Raw genomic sequence first — 19,269 nt, 5'->3', positions numbered from 1 at the left:
CAATTACCTGATGTGCAGTAAGCTGTGACTCTGTAAACACTTTATACTTGTGTTGCATTGTGTTTTTTTCCCTCTGTCTCTCTGAAGCATGTATTGATTTGTTACTGGACACTAATACACAGGATGTTCTCAGGGATCCCTCCCCATTTGACTTCTCTGATATTTAGTAAGATATGACACAAAATTTTCCCTTATCTATCTCTGTCATGGAGAACCCACCCATCCCTACCCCTTGTGTGTTTTCTAAGGCCAATTAAAACCTGAATTTACACAAAAGGGGATCCGTACATTATTACATTCATAAGCCTTCTCCCATACGTTCTCTCTGGTGTGACAAAATTTGACTCGAGACAGGATTTTCTACATTTGTTACAATTTAGGGTACCACTCTTGTGTGAATTTTCTGATGGCTGGTGAGAGTTGCCTTCATGGTCTCCCCAATTCATTACATTCATAGGGTTTTCCCCCTCTATGTGTTCACTGATGTACTGTGAGGGTTGACTTCATATGGAAGGTTTTCCCACATCTATTACATTCATATGGCTTCTCCTCTGTATGAGTTCTCTGATGATTTATAAGATTTGACTTATATAAAAAGTTTTCCCACATTCATTACATTCAAAAGGGCTCTTCCATGTGTGAGTTCTCTGATGTACAGCAAGAAGAGATTTCATACAGAAAGATTTGTCACATTCATTACATTTATAGAGTTTCTCTTCTGTGTGAGTTCTCTGGTGTGTGGTTAAGGCTGACTTACAGCAGAAAGATTTTCCACATATACTACATTCATGGGGTTTCTGAAACCCAGTGTGTGTTCTCTCTTCTTCAATGAGGTGTGACTTCTGGAAAAGGTTTTTACACATTCTTTACATTCATAGGGTTCCCACCTGTGTGTGTTTGCTGATGTTTAGCAAGGACTGACTTCTGGAAGAAGGCTTTCCCACATTCTTTACATTCATATGGTTTCTTCCCTGTATGTATTCTCTGATGTTGACTGAGAGCTGACTTCATATAGAAGCATTTCCCACATTCATTACATTTATATAGCATTTCTCCCCTATATGAGTTCTCTGATGATGATTGAAGTTAGATTTTGCACAGAAGGATTCCCCACACTCATTACATTGATATGGTTTCTCTCCTGTGTGAATTCTCTAATGGACTCTCAGGGCTGAGCTATGGCAAAAATGTCACACTCATTATATATGTGAAGCTTCTTCTCTGACTGTATTCCTTGGTGATCCATGATGACTGACTTCACCGTAGGCCTTACCACATTCTTTATAGTCTTTGGGTTTCTCTCCTGAGTGAGTTCTCTGAGAGTCAGTTAGTTGTGATTTCTGGAAGGTTTTCCAACACTGACTGCTTTCGCACAGTCTCTCTCTTATGTGTGTCCTATGACACCGAGTGAAGTGGGACTCCTGGCAAAATGATTTCTTGCAATGACTACATTCAAAACTTTTCTCCCCTGTGTGAGTTGCCTGAAGTTAAGTGAATTGAAACTTCTTGCTAAAATATTGATTTTCATCAGGTTCAAGGATTTTATCCTGTGTTAACTTTCTTTTCTTTCTTTCTTTCTTTTTTTTTTTTTCTGACCGGTAAGGGGATTGCAACCCTTGGCTTGGTGTCATCTGCACTACGCTCAGCCAGTGAGCGCACTGGCCATCCCTATATAGGATCCAAACCCGCGGCCTCAGTGCTACCAGCACCACACTCTCCCGAGTGAGCCACGGGGCCAGCCCCCATGTTAACTTTCTGATGATTAAAGAGCGTTGACTTCTCACACATTAACTTCAGAGTGGTTCTTCCTTGTGTGACATTCCTGATGGACTTCAGAGGTCAACTTGGCACTGATGTTTTCCCCATGTTCTTTATAATCACAGGACTTCTCTCCCATTTGAATCTCATGTGTGATGATGGCTGCCTTCTCACCATGTTCATTATCTTCCAAAGGTAGTCCCAAAGTTTGAATTTCCTGTTGCCCAATAAGGTCCTCATTATGACTTAGGGACTTCCCACTTTGGTTATATTCATCAGGTGTCTTTCCAGTTTGAGTGTTTTCCTGCTTATTACCAAGAGGCAGCATCCTACATGTGTTAATATCATCAGAGTTCTTACTTGAATAATTTTTATCACTAATACTTGATTTTGAAACATATTTCAAACTCATTCCACGTGAGTCATACTGAGAGCATGTTCTTCTCAAAGAAACCAGGTTTGTGCCCAGAGGAAGTGTTTGTCCAAAAACACTTTCTCTCTCTTCTTAGCCAGTGCATTGTTGTTGATGAGTAAAGCATGAAACAAATGTTTGTCTTGGTTTTCCTGGCTTCTCTTTATCAGGACATTTAACTTCTGGACTTCTGGAAATGAGAAAAATTAAATGTATTTTTTAAAAGTCAACACATTCCCTTTATAAGTGTAATTTATTATATCACTGATTCTCTATTTTCAGGCCCAGGCTTCTAGGATGAAATCCCAAGCATACAGTTCTCCTTGGTTCAGGAAAGATAACAATAAAAAACACCTGCTATAGTGGAAAAGGGAGAGGAAAGCTAGCCAGGAACATACATATATTTGCTATTTTAAAAATATGATCCTCAGGGCCGGCCCGGTGGCGCACTGGAGAGTGCGCCGCTTGGGAGCGCGGCGGCGCTCCCGCCGAGGGTTCAGATCCCATGTGGAGACCGGTTCCCGCTCACCGGCTGAGCGCAGTGCGGGCGCAACACCGAGGGTTGCGATCCAGTTGCCGGTTCCCGGTACGGGCGCGACACCGAGGGTTGCGATCCCATTACCAGTCAGTAAGAAAGACAAAAAGGAAAAAAAAATATGATCTTCAAAACTGAAAAAAGAAAAGGAATTAAACACAAGGAACAGTGAACTAAGGGCAAAGCATTACCGAGAAAGTCATATAATGGGCTTAGCCCAAAAGAAACCATGAACAGGAAGTGGAGTGAAAACGAATGTTAGGAGGCCTGGATGAACAGAAGAAACCGGAAGGCTTACATGTGGGATAAAGCAGATTATCCATACAGATCCAACCCACTATCTAATGCCAACAGATAAAATAAGGTTATAATTTATATCAGCTGTTCAAGATATCCTTACAAAAATTCACAATAAATATCTTCTAAAATATTCATTCCCATACACAAGTCACAAGTTTACACTCATTTAGCCTGCTTTTCAGTTTTGGCTCTACTAAAAACTCAGACATCCTCCAGGAAATGCATCTCTCTCTCTCTCTCTCTCTCTCTCTCACACACACACACACACACACACTCACACACACGCACACACACACACCCCTTTTCAAATCATGTCCCTTAAACTCCATTTTCTTAAAAATTTGAAAGCAGTCACTATGTATACTTTGGAGAGTATTCATTTTATCCAAATAGCACTAGATGAACACTAAATTTCAGAATATATCATACAATTTTGTTTACCTCTCCTAATTACAACCTATGCTCCTAGCAGGTGTTAATGTATCTCCAGTGGCCTTTGAACCCCTCTGAATAGCTATAAAGTTGGTGGACCTTAGCAGGCAGTATGCATCAGAATTATCTGGCAACTTTTATTCAAAACTCAGGGTATAGACTGTCATGGCCCCATGTCAATCTATATACCCTATGAACCAGAATCTACAGGAATGTGATATAGACCTATGTACTTAGAAAATGATTTCTTAATAAACATAAGTTAGTATAATAGATGAACATATCAATTATCTACTGTACCTGAAAGGAAGAGTAGAAAGGGGACCCTTTAGGTGTGCACAAAAGCCTCAGGTAATAATCATATGCTCTCAGGTGTCACTGTACATGATCAAGTATGAATTTCCTGTAGCTCAGCCACCAAGTAAAATAGGAATTCAAAGAAGAGATTACTGTTGACTAGAGTAATTAAGCAGCACTTCTCAACAGAAGTGAAAACTTTAGCTCAAACATAAATTATGTGTAAAAATAACACCTCAAGCATCAACTAAATGCCAGGCACAGTCCTAAGCCCTTTCTTACAAATCTGGACAGGCGAACCTCAAGAAAAAGAGAAGATGTTGGGAAGATGTATGAGTAACATTTAGGAAGCCAGATCCAATGGAACCTATCATAAGTTTTTGAGCAACAACAACAAAAAAGAGATGAACATGGGCTGGTGTGGTTAGTTTTAAGAAGAGATGTTTTCAGAGAGGGCAACCCCAGGTTGCTATAAGGATAGTGATGGAGTTTGGGTGTGTTGTCCCCTCCAAAACTCATGTGGAAATTTGATCTCCAATGTGGCAGTGTTGGAAACTGAGTCATGGGGGTGGATCCCTCATGAATGTATTAATGCTCTCCCTGGGGGAGGGGGGATTAATGTGTGAGTTCTTGTTGGATTAGTTCCCACGAGAACTTGTTGCTTAAAAAGACCCTGGCACCTCCTCTCTCTCTCTTGCTTCCTGTCACCATGTGATCTGCTTGTACCCGCCAGCTGCCTGTCACTTTCCGCCATGAGTAGAAGCAGCCTGAGGCCCGTGCCAGATGCAGCTGTCGCAGAATCGTAAGCCAAATAAACCTCTCTTCCTTATAAATTACCCAGTCTAAGGTATTTCTGTTATAGCAACACAAAACGGACTAAAACAGCTAGAGACAAGGGAAAAAACAGATGCTTTGGGTTTAAATATACATAGTTACAAATAGGAATGAAATAATCAAGGAATGAGAGAATAAGGTTCTGGTTTTGAGTGAGGTCACTGGAAAATAAAAATTAAAGAAGAATTTTCAAAGGAAAATAAATAAGAGAACTGTATAGAGATCAGTATGATAGACGGACAATTCGCATGGTTGTCAGATATAGAAGACAAATGGTAGAATGTAATTAAGTGAAAATGAGGAATGTGAGGATATTTACAATTTGGAAGAGATGATCTTAAGGTTAGTTTTTTGCCATTTTGACAATAAAGGACTGGAACACCTCAGGTAAAATGAAGAGAAGATTGCAGATGGGGCCAGGATAGAGGAGGTGACAGTTTTTGAAGCATCCGCAAAAACAAAAAGTTTAAATCTTAGGAATGAATGAGGCACTGGGGAAAGAGACAGTAGAAGACTTAGTCCTAAGGGACTTGTCCCGGAAAAAAGAATGATCATGTGATCAAAATTGCTTGGTATTGTAAGATGTCTCAATTTTTTTTGCCAAATTTGAGGGTATAAAATGGTATTTCACTGTTAAAAGTAAAAAATACTTTGTATTTGTGTGGCGTTTAGGAAATTATTTCCTACTCCAAGATCATAGATATATTCTCCAGGTTTATAGTTATAAACATATTCCACTATACTTTTTTCTAAAGGTTTTATTTTTTGACTTCTAAATGGATTTTTGTATAATGGTAGAAGAAATGTTTTCCCTCATGTGGATAACTAATTTTCTCATTATCACTTATTAAGTAACCTCACCTTTGTTAGTTTCTCTTACATATCAGATTTCCACATAAGTGTGCAGCTAGTTCTGGGTTCATTTTTTCATTCCATTTATTTTTACACTAATACTAATACTAATACTTCATTGTTATAGCCATGTAACAAATATTGGCACCTGGGAGCACAAACCCTCCAACATTTCTTCTTAGCCTTCAGAAGTGCTTTGGTGATTTTTGAACTTTGTTCCTCCATAGAAATTTTAACATTTTATAACTAATAATTCTAAAATCTGACATCCTTCATCTTTTAATTCTGTTAGTTCTGTTAATTCTCACAAAATGACCGGTGCATTTGAGCTTGCTACTTTTTCGTTTTGAGCTCCCATTTTTGGTGCCCTTTATCTGTGAGAATCCTGAGGGCTGAAGTGGGGACCCCTTGATTAAGAGATAATTTGTTTCTATCTCCTGGAAGCCAGGGAAAGTTAACAATACAATTGGGGATGAATTTAGCGAGATTTTTAGAGCTCTAACTTAATGCAGAAATCTCAGGGTGAACTTTCCCACCTGCTTGGTCCCCAAGGTAGTGAAAACCAGCATTTGCCTTTGGGACCACCTCAATTTTACGTTTGTTTTCTTTCAAATGAACCCTTTTCTGGTTACAGCTCCTTAGACTTCTATTTTATTTTGTCTCTAGGACACTGCAGATTTCCCTTACACTTCAGAAAACCCAGAAATGTATTCCATGTTCCTTATAATTTATCTTGATTCTACTCTTATCATATTGATGAGGCCCTGCAGGTTTCTAGTCTACCACCCTGTTGGAAGCAGCAACTCCCATTCTTGTTTGAACTCACACCTGTCAAGCTTTCAGCACTCCATTCCCTAAAAACTTTTCTTCTTAAGATCACCAGTATCATAAAATTCGACATTTAACTCCCAGTCTTCACCTTAATCTCTCAGATGACAGTAATAAGACAGCTAATATCCCCTCCCTTAAGTTAAAAAAAAATTCTTTTCAATAATACATTCACAGGGCTCAGATTTCAAAATATATAAGAAAACATATTGTGAAAAATCTCCCTCTTGCCAATGTTTAACACCCACCTAGCTCCCTTCTCAGAAGCATCCTTCAGGACATTTTGGGTAACTGTATTTGAGGTGTGTTGGGGTGTGTATAGATTGATTCATTTTAAGAGAAATGACACTTTTAGTTCCTGAGTCTTCCTATCGTTTCTTTAGTGGTTTCCTATCTAGGAATACAACACAATTTTAAGTCTCATATTCATAGTGTTTCAAAATTGTTTTTTCTATCTATGTATCTCTCTACATATCTATGTATCTATATATAATATAGATAATATATAATAAATATATAGATATTATATATTTCTTAATACATTTTTTCCTAGGTTTTTTTTCCCCTATTTTTGTTGCTATTTTAAATGAGATCAATTCATGTTTCTTATCTTTGCTGGTGGTTTTCTAACTGGATTGACCAGATATACAATCACATTGTCTGCAAATAATAATTTTATCTCTTTCTTTTCCAGTTTTTATACCAGTAATTTATTTCTTAACTGATTATATTTTCTAATTCATTGAAAATAATATTAAATAATGGCAATGATTATTTTTACTGTGGTGACTAAATAGTAATACATCTAGAATTTCCTTATTATGCATGCATGGAGGTGGAACATTTTTCATCTAGTCCTATTTTACTGAGTTTTATTTTATTTTTCAGTAAAAAATGGATGTTGAATTTTATTTTAATGCCTGTTGAGCATATACAGAGAAAACTTTTCTTCCTGAATGTTTTAATATAGTATACTATCTTTTAAAGTGCTGCTGATGTGTATGCTAATATGCTAATATTCTACTTGTGATTTTGGCATTCATATACAAAAACAAAAATATAGACCAGGGGTCAGGAAACTTCCTGTGAAGAGCCAAATAGTAAATATTTTAAGCTTCACAGGCAACATAGTCTCTGTTGCACCTTCTTTCTTTCTTTCTTTTTTTAAACCACCTTTTAGAAATGTAAAAATCATTCTTCACTACTGTCTTTTTTGGATTTACTGAATAGTTTTTAACATTCCACTTTAATTTACCTATGGGCTTTTGGGATATATGAGAGGGCTTCAAAAAGTTCATGGAAAGATTTGTATTATCTTTTAATTCTATTTTTCCACCAACTTTTTGAGGTACCCTCATATTTCTTTGTATTTTTCAATGGCTGGTCTAAGGATTACAATACACACCCCTAACCACTCACAGCCCACGTGGCCTCCTCAGCAGGGGGTGCTGGCGTTGGGGAGCCAGCATTTCACGCTGTCCTGCTTTTACTTCTGCCTACCACCCTTGCCCTGCCTCCAATTTTCTCTGCACAGTAGCCAGAGAAATTATTTTAAAATATACTCTTCTGCTGAAATCCATTAATAACTACCCATATCACCCAGAATAAAGCCAAGTCCTTACCATGTCCTGTGAGACATGTCCCTGATGTCACCTCCCACCAGCTTCACTCCCAGGCACCTCCCTGTAGCCATACTGGCCTCCTTGCTACTCTCAGAACACTTCACACAAACTTCTGCGCCAAAGACTCAGCCCAGCTGTTCCTTAAGGCTGGAGCCCCCAGAATCCACACAACTCACTTTCTTATTCTATTCAACTATCTTTTCTAATGCTGATCTCATAAAAAAGGCATTCTCCAACCACTGTTTAAAAGAGCACACCCCACTCTCTCTCTGCTTCCAGCCTGCTTTAATTTTCTGTTCTCATCACCACTTGACATGCATATTTATTTAGTTATGTCTACCTCCTCCTGCTAGCTTGTAGGACCTAAGAGCTCAGGGACATTCTGTTCACCACCATAAGACCTAAACCAAGAACAGGAGGGGCACATAGTAGACCTTCAGTGAATATGTGCAGAATGAATACATTAAGTAATTAATGCTGGGGGCGGGGAGTGAAATAAAAAGAAAAGAGTCCATGAAAATGGAAGGGAAAAGAATACTAAAAAACTAAGAAAAAGGATGTGAGATGATGCAGGCAGGGATTAGATTCTAGGTATAAGAATGGCAAACTTCTGCTGTGGATTGGATGTCCCCCAAAAGCTCATTGAAACTTAATTCCTATTATGATGGTGTTAAGGGGGTGGGAAATCCTATTATGGTAGTTGAAAGGTGGGGCCTTGAGGAGGTGATTAGATTGTGAGGACTATGTGAATGGATTAATCTATTGGCGGTTTAATGGTGGTCATGGGTGGGTTCTGTTGGCTTTAAAAGGAGAGCATATGAGAAGCACTCTCTGTCTTGTGTCTGCTTTTTTCACAATGTAATGCCCCACATCACTGAAGTCACCATCAAAGATGGCCCTCGCCAAATGTGTTCCCTGGACTTTGGACTTTCCAGCTTCCAAAACTATAAGCAATAAGTATTGTTTCTTTGCAAATTATCCACTTTCAGGTATTTCTGTTATACGCAACAGAAATGGACTGATACAACTTTCCTAAAAGTTTAGCAGGAAAGGAAAACATTTGTATTTAAGAGTGATAGATAGAAAAGTAATTCAGGTTATCTAAGGGCTTCCAGCTTGCTGTTCAGGATTACTTCCAAAGGTCTGAGGTCCTTATGTAGAAGTTACTGAGACACAGTCGGAAGGTTCCAACCCCTGAACCAGCCCACCTTGGACCTGATTTCCACTGGCTTCTTTTTTTTTTTGCCTGGTAATAACCAACTCACTTGGATAACCCTAGCCCAGGAATTCTCCCTCTAATATTCATGGTTCTTCTTGCTCCAACTTGAAAATAACATCTGGTTTGGTGGTGCAATACCCTGTGAACAAGACACAGGGTAAGACTTCTGAGGAGCTGCCTGGACATCAGGGCCACTGGAGGACAGGATGACCCTGCTAAGGAGTCCTACAGTAAAAGTGCCCACAAGAAGATCTCATTAGGGTGGTGAGAACACAAATGTTCTTTATGTGCCCAAAAGGGAACCATCATCTTTGACCCCAGAAATGTACATTTAAATATCATTAAATTCCTCAAAGGGCCCATAAATTTTGGCAGCTACAAACTAAGAAAAGAAACACATGCTGTTAGGCATTACATAGGGAAAACTCTTCACCAATAGAGACCAGGTGGCTGTAGTTCTCCAACATCACGTCCTGGTATAGGGTCCTCTGAGCACCATTCAGCCTTAGCCACTCATCCTGGGTGAAATTCACAATCACATCCTTGAATGATACAGATTACTGAACAGAATGTTTTTGTTCAATCCAAAGTGATCATTATTGGGTAACATGAAAGAGACATGTGGACAATAATTCTTAGGTTACTTTGAACGTTCACCATAAAATATTATGTATGTTGCCTATTCCATACCTTGTTTTGTGTTTTGTGTTTTGCGTTTTGAGATAGCATGATAGAAATACCCAGTCACTGTATTAACTAATTAATTCAAACAAAAAGAATAATCAAAGTTCCTAACGTGTCTGAAACTGTCCTAGCTTGCCAAGAAAATTAAGCTAAATAAATCCTTTTTATCTGCCTTTAAGGAGCTTAAGTCTTAGTAAAAAGTCATACCATACTTAGGAACATTTATCCTGTACTAAGGTATTACGAGAGCTACACTAAAATCATTTACAATCAATGTTAAATTATGGTAGAAAATATGGTTCCATTTTAAATTATCAGGTTGCACTCCATTGAAAAGCATATCTTCATTAATGTGGCCCAACTGCTTAAGCAAAGTCAAAGGGGCATGAAAAACACTTAGAGTATGACAGCTTAGGGATGCGAAAAGATAACGAGCTGCAGAGAAATCCAGGAATGGATTGTGGAGTAATCTGGACTTACCCCACAGTTTAGTGGTCTCCAAAGTACTTGATTGCCACCCTAGCAATAAAGCTTTGAGCATTGCAATTTATTTATTTTTAAATAAATAATATATACATCCTGCCAATCCACACAATTGTGATAAGCTTAATTTGTCTCTTTTTTCTGGTTAAAAGTTAAAATGTAGCACCTACTTTTTTCTTCCCATGTCTCTGGAGTATTTGTGCATCCCCAGGAAGGAGGAGGGTAGAAAGAAGTGTGACCGCTGAGGATAACGAGGAGCCAGCAGAGGCATGTGAGCCATCACCACAGGCCCAGGAGCAGCTCTGCACGTGGGAAGAAATGCTCTCGATTACAGCGCTGTCCAGTGGAACCTTCTACATGATGAAAGTGTTCTGTACCAGCACCAGTAGGAAGCCATCAGCCATATGTGGCTATTGAGCATTTCAAATGTGGGAAGTATGACTGAAGAAATTAATTTTTTTTTTTGTCCTTTTTGAGACTGGCCGCACCGCACTCATCCAGTGAGCACTGTGAGCGCACCGGTTGTCCCTATATAGGATCCGAACCCGCGGCGGGAGCGCTGCTGCGCTCCCAGCACCTCACTCTCCTGAGTGCACCACGGGCTCGGCCCAAGAAATGAATTTTTTTAATGAAATAAATTTTTCACTTAAGTTGCTTTCAGTGAATTTAAATATAAATTTAAATATCCTTATATGGCTAATGGCTACCACATGCTCAAGAATACAGAATGAAACATGAAGATTATGAGAATAATGACAGATACAAAAGAACGAAATGAAATTTCTAGAGATGAAAAAAAGTACAACCTTGAAACACAAAAGGGATTAACAGCAAATTAGATACTTCAAAACATTAAATTGAAAGAACCAAAAGACATGGCAATAGACTCTATTCAAAATGAAGCACACAGAAAAAAAAAAAAGAATGAAAATAATTAACAGAGCACCACTGACCTGTGCGACATTAGCAAGCAGACTATCCAAATCATCGAAGACCCAGAAGAAGGGGAGAGGGAGAAAAAATATTTGAAGAAATTATGGCCAAAAGTTTTCCAAACTTAATGAAAATTATAAATCCACAGGTTTAATAAGTTCAAAGAACCCTAAGGAGAATGAACATAAATAAAACCACATTAAAACATGCAAAATAAAACTGCTGAAAATCAGTGACAAAGAGAAAATTCTTAGAAGTAGCCAGCAAAAATAAAGACTTTATACACAGAAAAACAAACAAACAAACAAAAAAAAACCCCAAACATAAGAATGACAGTGGACTTCTTGTCAGAAATAAAGAAAGCTACATTTCAACAGAGTAGCATGTTTAAAATGCTAAAGAAAAAAACCCTGGTAACCTAGAATTAAATATCCAGCAAAAAAATATCTTTCAAAAAAATTAATACAAAATAGACTTTTTCAGACAAGCAGAATCTAAGAGAACTCATTGCCACCAGATTTGCACTACAGGAAATGTTAAAGGAAATGAAATGAAAAAATGATATCAGATGGAAATTTGCATCTTCACAAAGAAATGAAGAGGAACAAAAGGCTAAACATATGTTTAAATATAAAACCATTTCTCCTAATTTTCAAGCTTTTTAAAAGATATTTGAGGGGCCGGCCCGGTGGCGCACTCGGTAGAGTGCGGCGCTTGGGAGCGCGGCGGCGCTCCCACCGAGGGTTCGGATCCCATATAGAGACCGGTCTGCTCACTGGTTGAGCGTGGTGTGGGCGCGACACCGAGGGTTGCGATCCCGTTACTGGTCACGAAAAAAGACAAAAAGGAAAAAAAAAGATATTTGACAACATAAAGCAATAACAATAATAACACCAAAATATTTCTAGGAATTAAAGGCATAATAACAATTATACAAAAGAAAAGAAAGGAGAAAGTGAAGGTATACCATTGTAAGGTTCTATCTCTATATATGAAGTGTATAATACTACTTAAAGGAAGAGTGAAAAATAACACTCCTATTAATGGCAGTGATCATTAGATACAATAAAAGCACAAGACCCCACTATATCCTGTCTACAAGAAACCCATTTTAAATATAAAACTGAAGAGAAGGTTAAGAAGGTTAGAAAAAGACATGAGACAAATACAGATCAAAAGAAGCTATAGTGTCTATATTATTATCAACCTAAGGAGATTTCAAAACAAGAAAATTCTCAGGATTAAAGAGGGGAGGAGGGGTAGAAGGGTCAATTTAGCAAGTGGACATAACAACGTTAAATGTGTATGAATCTAACAACAGAGATTCAGGATATATGAACCAAAAACTAATAAACTTGAATACAAAAGTGGGCATATTCACAATTATAACAGGAGACCTCAACACCTGTCTCTCAGTAGTTTACAGTAGATAAAAAGTTTTCAAAAATGTATAAGACTTGAACAATACTCTCAACCAACCTGACCTAACTCATCATTACAGAACACTCCACCCAGCAACAGAATACGTGTTCTTTTATTTATTTTTTTTCTTTTTACTGTGGAAATAACTAGACTATATATTCTTTTAAATTGTACATGGAACATTCTCCAAGACAGATCATAGTTGTGAACTATAAAGCAAGTCTAAGTAAATATAAAAAGATCCAAATCATATGAAATATGTTCTCTGATCACATAATTAGAAATCAATAACAAATTGAAACATAAATAACTAAAAAAAAAACCCTGAAAAATCTCCAAATATTTTGAACCCAAGTGTCAAAGGAAAAAAAAACCAAAAAAAAAACCCTGAAAAATCTCCAAATATTTTGAACCCAAGTGTCAAAGGAAAAAAATACCAAGAAATAAAAAAGCATTCTAAACTGAAGAAAAATGAAAATGCAATATATAAAGATTTGTGGTAACTATTCTGATTAGATCATTGTACTATATATGCATATATTGAAACAGCAAACTGTACCCCACAAACATGTGCAACAACAAAAAATAAAATTACAAAAAATGTGTGGGATGCAACTAAAGCAATACATAGAGGGAAATTTATAGCACTAAAATGCATATATTAGAAAAAAAAAAAAAGATCCAAAGTCAGCAACCTCACCTTCCATCTTAAGAAACTAGGAAAACAGCAAAGTAAACCCAACTAATCAGAAGAAAAGTAAAAGAGATGAGAATAGAAAACAATAAATAGAGAACAACAACAACAAAAAAAAAACAGATAAAAATCAGTGAAATATCAAGTTGGTTTTGGGAAATATCAATACAACTTTCAAACCTCTAGCTACACCAATAAAAGAAAGAGAGAAAAGAGGAGGAAGAGGCAGCAACAAAAAATTACCAATATCAGTAATGACAGGTGACATCACTAGAAGTTCTACAGATATAAGAAGGTTAAGAAAACATTAGAACGACTTTATGCCAAGTGAAGACTGTAGATAAAATAATGACTTGTCATACACAAACTATCAGAGATCACTAAAGAAAAAATCATCTGAATAGCCCACTTTGTATTAAAAAAAATTGAATTTGTAGTTAATTTCCTTTCCACAAACAGATCTCCAGGCCCAGATAATTTCATAGGGGAATTCTAGCAAACATTTAAAGGAGAAATATCAATTTTATATAAAATCTTCCAGAGAAATGAAGGAGGGAACACTTCCCAACTCATTCTATGAAGCCAGCATTACTTTATATTAAAACCATCCATAGATATTACAAGAACAGAAAACTAGAGACCAATATTCCTCAAGACCACAGATGCGATAACTCCTTAACAAATTGTTAGCAAATCCAACAATATATAAAAATGATAATAAAGGGTGACCAAGCGGGATTTACTCCTGGCACGCAAGGTTAATTTAATATTTAAAAATCAAACATAATTTACAATACTAACAGATTGAAAAAGGAAAACCATTTAATTTTCTCAATAGATACCAAAAACGGATTTGACAAAACCCAATACTGATTCCTGATTTAAAAAAAAAAAAGTTTCAGCAAATAGTTTAAAAACAAAAGGGAACTTTTTCAATCTAATAAAAGATATCTATGAAAAACCTACAGGTGCCATCACAGTAATGATGAAAGACTTAATGCTGGTCCCCTAATATAACAATAACAACAAAAAAAGGCAAAGATGCCCCATCTCACCACTTCTATTCGACATTGTACTAAAGGTTCTAGTCAATACAATAAAATGAGAAAATGAAAAGACATACAGATTGGAAAAGAAGTAAAACGCTTACTAGCAAACAACATGATTGTCTATGTAGAAATTTCTACAGAACCTACAAAAAGCTACCAGAACTAGTAAGTGCATTAAATAAGGTTGCAGGATAAAATTCCAATATAGAAAATTTAACTGTATTTTATATACTAGCAACGAACAATCATAAATTGAAATTAAATACCATTTATAGTAGTATCAAAAAATATGAAATACTTAGGGATACATTTGAGAGAAGATGTTCAAGCCCCGTGCCCTTTGCACAAAGGGGCAAAGGCAATTCACTGGAATAAGGATAATATTTTCAAGAAATGTTACTAGAAAAATTGGAAAGCCAACTGAAAAAAAAAAAAAATGAACCTTGACCCTACCTCTCATCACATACAAAAATGAACTCAAAATGGAACACAGATTTTAATGTAACAGGTAAAATCATAAAAACTGCTAGAGGAAAACTTGAGAGAAAATCTAAGTGGCCTTGGAAAAGATTTCTCAAGTACAATGTACAGTGGAGGATGTTGATAGTGGGGAGGCTGTGCAGGGGTGGGGTCTATGGAAAATCTCTGTACCTTCCTCTCAATTTTTCGGTGAACCTAAAACTTCTCTTAAAAAATTATGTCTTTATTTAAAAAAAGAAAAAAGGATTTAAAAAGGGACCAGTCTCTGTACTGTTTGAGCTGTCTGTGGCACACAGCTCACTACCTGGCACACTGAACAACTGCCCAATAAACAGCTGTTGAGTAAAATGTAATGACGATTAGAATTTAAGGAACAACAATGGAGATTCTTGCCATGTGACACCCTGCATTGCAACAGGACCCTATAGAGAGTCACCACTAAGAGGAAGGCCCTTACCAGATATGTCCCCTGGACCAGGGACTTCCCAGCCTACAAAATTGTAAGAAATAAATTTCATTTCTTGCTGGCTCAGTTGGTAAGAGTGTGGTGCCAAGATCAAGGGTTTGGATCCCCAAACCAACCAGCCACCAATATATATATATAATTTATTTATAAATTTTATAAATTTAAAAATATAAATAAAGAACAACAACAACAAAGAGAAATAGAAAGTAGTCATGTTCCCAATAGCCTTAATTTTATAAAAAGGGGCTTAGCTTTGCCCCTGTGAAAGGTGGGAGCTTTTCAAGGGTTTTCATATAAAAGTGACATCTGAATAGCATTTTAGGTTAATTACTAAGGAGGAGTGCAGACTTAATCTAGGGGAGAAAGAAGCAAGACTACTCAAGAAGCTGTTCCAATAGCCCAGGGAAGAGAAAATAAAGCTCTGATAAGGGGAGTAGAAATTAAAGAGAAAGAATAGGTTTAAGAAATGTTAACATCTTAAAAGTAGCAAAACCTAGATGCTAGACAGGATGAGGTCAAGGGTCAGAGAGAGGGAAAAGTCTAGGATAAATTCCATTTTGGTGGCTTCATCAATTCTGCCTGTTATGAACAATCACTTGGCTGGGAATGGAAGAGCAAGACTAGCTGGGGGGGTAGGCTTGTAAATAATAAATTAATGGAACTACTGAAAATGAGGAGCCTGTATACATCTGTACAGAGATGGGTAAGACATAAGGGAACAGCCCAGGCTAGAGAGATGCATGGGTGTTACCACCACAGAGGGCATGAAATATTCAGGAAGGACTGGCATAGTGAAAGGACAAGGGAGCTAAGGATGGTAATTTGGGGATAAGCCATGAGAATGGGAAAGAAAAAGATATTATGACAGAAAAAGAGAAATCAGAGCAGTAGGCAGAAGCAGGCAAGCAGCAGAGAACATATGGAGTCCCAGGCAGGAGCTGAGGACAGCACCCCCCAACCAGAATCAGGCAAGGAACATGCCTAAAACACAACTTCCACACAGGTGGCCCACCACAGTCACCACCACAGCCACTGCTACTGCCAAAATGGCTTGATGCCACAGCAGTAACCACAGCTGCCATGCAGGCAACCCAACAGATACTTTACTGCACTGACACAAGGAGAGTCACCAGCAGAGACTGGAAAAAGAAGAGGACATCTCTCTCCTCAAAGCCCACTCCAGAGGAATAGAAGAAGCAATTGCTCTACCAGGTGACCAGACATCAACGTAGAGATAGTAGAAATAAAAATTCCAAGAAAATACACCACCACCAAAAGAATACAGTAATTCTCAAATACCAGACACTATAGAGAAGGAAACCCTTGAAATGACTGAAAAGGAATCCCAAGCAACAACCTTAAGGAATCGCACTGAGATATGAGAAGACTCAGATAGACAACATAATGAAATGAGAAAAAAAATCCAGGATATGAAGCAGGAAATTTACAAAAAGATTAATCCCTTTAAAAAGAATGCAGCAGAACTCATGGAACTGGAAGATTCACTCAGTGAAATAAAAAACACAACCAATAGCTTAAGCATCAGGATAGAACAAGCAGAAGAAAGAATTTCTGATCTTGAAGATAGTTTTTTAGAAATAACCCAGACAGGCCAAAAAGGAAAAAAATAATTTTAAAAAATGAAGAAAATCTACAGAGCTAGCAGACAACCTTAAGCACACAAACATTTGAATCATGAGTGTTCCAGAAGGGGAGGAGAAAGGAAAAGGCATGGAAAACCTATTCAACAAAATAATAATGGAAAACTTCCCAGGTATAGGCAGAGACACAGACATTCTGATCCTGGAGATTCAAAGATTCCCATATAGATTCAACCTAAAAAGATCCTCTCCAAGGCACATTGTAGTCAAACTGGCAAAGCTCAAAGACAAAGAGAGAATCTTAAAAGAAACAAGAGAAGGGCCGGCCCAGTGGCGCACTGGATAGTGCGCCGCTTGGGAGCGCGGTGGTGCTCCCGCCGAGGGGTCGGATCCCATGTGGAGACCAGTTCCCGCTCACTGGCTGAGCACGGTGCGGGCGCAACACTGAGGGTTGCGATCCCATTGCCGGTCAGTAAAAAAGACAAAAAGGAAAAAAATAAAATAAACAAGAGAAAAGCATCAAGTCATCATAAGGGAGCCCCTATTAGACTTACAGCAGACTTTTCAACAGAAACGCTGCAGGCCAGAAGAAAATGGAATGATATATTCAAAGTGCCAAAAGAAAAAAAGAAAAAAACTGCCAGCAAGGCTATCCTTCAGAAATGAGGGTGAAAGAATGTATTCTCCAGACATATAAAAACTGTGGGAGTTCACCACCACACAACCAGCCCTGCAAGAAATCTTCAAGGGAGTTCTGCATCAGGAATCCAAAAAATGATAATCACTCATCTTAATAGCTATAGTTCAGTTCAAATTCTGCTTTTACGTAATTCAATATTGGTAGGTGGTGTGTTTCTAGGAATTTATTCATTTCATCTAGATGATCTAATCTGTTGACCAGCAATTATTCCTAGTATTGTCTTAAAACCCTTTTGATTTCTGTAAATTTGTTTGTAATGACCCTTCTTTCATTTCTGATTTTAGTTATTTAAGTCTTCTCTCTTTTTTGTCAGTCCATCTAGGTAAAGGCTTGTCAATTTTGTGGATCTCGTGAAGGTACCAACTTTTGGTTTCATTGATTTTCTCTATTTTTTTCTATTTCTTTTATCTATGCTCTAATTTTCATTTTATTTTTAAAAATATTTTATTTTGTCAAACTACAATGTGGTTGATTATTGTGGCCAATTACCAAAACCTCCCTCCCTCCTCCTTCTCTCCCCTCCCTCCCAACAATGTCCTTTCTGTTTGCTTGTCATATCAACTTCAAGGAATTGTAGTTGTTATGTCTTCTCCCCACCCCCACCCCCGTGTTTTTGTGTGTGTGAATTTATTTATTTATTTTTTGCTCCCACCAATAAGTGAGAACATGTGATATTTCTCTTTCTGTGTCTGACTTGTTTCACTTAATATAATTCTCTCAAGGTCCATCCATGTTGTTGCAAATGGCAGTATTTCATTCGTTATTATAGCTGAGTAGTATTCCATTGTGTAGATATACCACATTTTCCATATCCACTCATCCGATGATGGACATTTGGGCTGGTTCCAACTCTTAGCTATTGTAAAGAGTGCTGCGATGAACATTGGGGAACAGGTATACCTTCGACTTGATGATTTCCATTCCTCTGAGTATATTCCCAGCACTGGGATAGCTGGGTCATAGGGTAGATCTATCTGCAATTGTTTGAGAAACCTCCATACTATTTTCCATAGAGGCTGCACCATTTTACAGTCCCACCAACAATGTATGAGAGTTCCTTTTTCTCCGCAACCTTGACAGCATTTATTGTTCACAGGCTTTTGGATATTAGCCATCCTAACTGGGGTGAGATGGTATCTCAGTTTGGTTTTGATTCGCATTTCCCAAATGCTGAGTGATGTTGAGCATTTTTTCATATGTCTGTTGGCCATTTGTATATCTTCTTTTGAGAAATGCCTATTTAGCTCTTTTGCCCATTTTTTAATTGGGTTACTTGTTTGTTTCTTGTAAAGTTGTTTGAGTTCCTTGTATATTCTGGATATTAAATCTTTGTCAGATGTATATTTTGCAAATATTTTATATTTTCTCCCACTGTGTTGGTTCTCTTTTAGCTCTGTTAATCGTTTCTTTTGCTGTGCAGAAGCTTTTTAGTTTGATATAATCCCATTTGCACTCTGTTGATTGTTCCTTTTGTGGGGCAGAAACTTTTTTTGATATAATTCCATGTGTTTATTTTTCCATTGGTTGCCTGTGCTTTGGGGGTCATATTCATGAAGTCTGTGTCCAGTCTTACTTCCTGAAGTGTTTCTACTATGTTTTCTTTAAGAAGTTTTATTGTTTCAGGGTGTACATTTAATTCTTTAATCCATTTTGAGTTGACTTTTGTGT

At 37.5% G+C, this 19,269-nt stretch overlaps 1 protein-coding gene across 1 annotated transcript in view; it reads right to left on the bottom strand.

Moving 5' to 3' along the window:
• The window catches only part of ZNF853 (zinc finger protein 853), a 90,358-nt gene that overhangs the window by 13,418 nt on the left and 57,671 nt on the right, over nt 1-19,269 (bottom strand). The window contains exon 8 of the mRNA XM_008586123.1: nt 923-984. Within this exon, the coding sequence (XP_008584345.1) occupies nt 923-984 (62 nt within the window). The remainder of the gene's footprint in view (nt 1-922; nt 985-19,269) is intronic.

Source organism: Galeopterus variegatus, unplaced genomic scaffold (assembly GCF_000696425.1).
Source record: "Galeopterus variegatus unplaced genomic scaffold, G_variegatus-3.0.2 Scaffold3835, whole genome shotgun sequence".
Taxonomy (NCBI): Eukaryota; Metazoa; Chordata; class Mammalia; order Dermoptera; family Cynocephalidae; genus Galeopterus; species Galeopterus variegatus.
The sequence above is the reverse complement of the archived record's forward strand: the minus strand, read 5'-3'. Positions and strand labels throughout refer to the sequence as shown.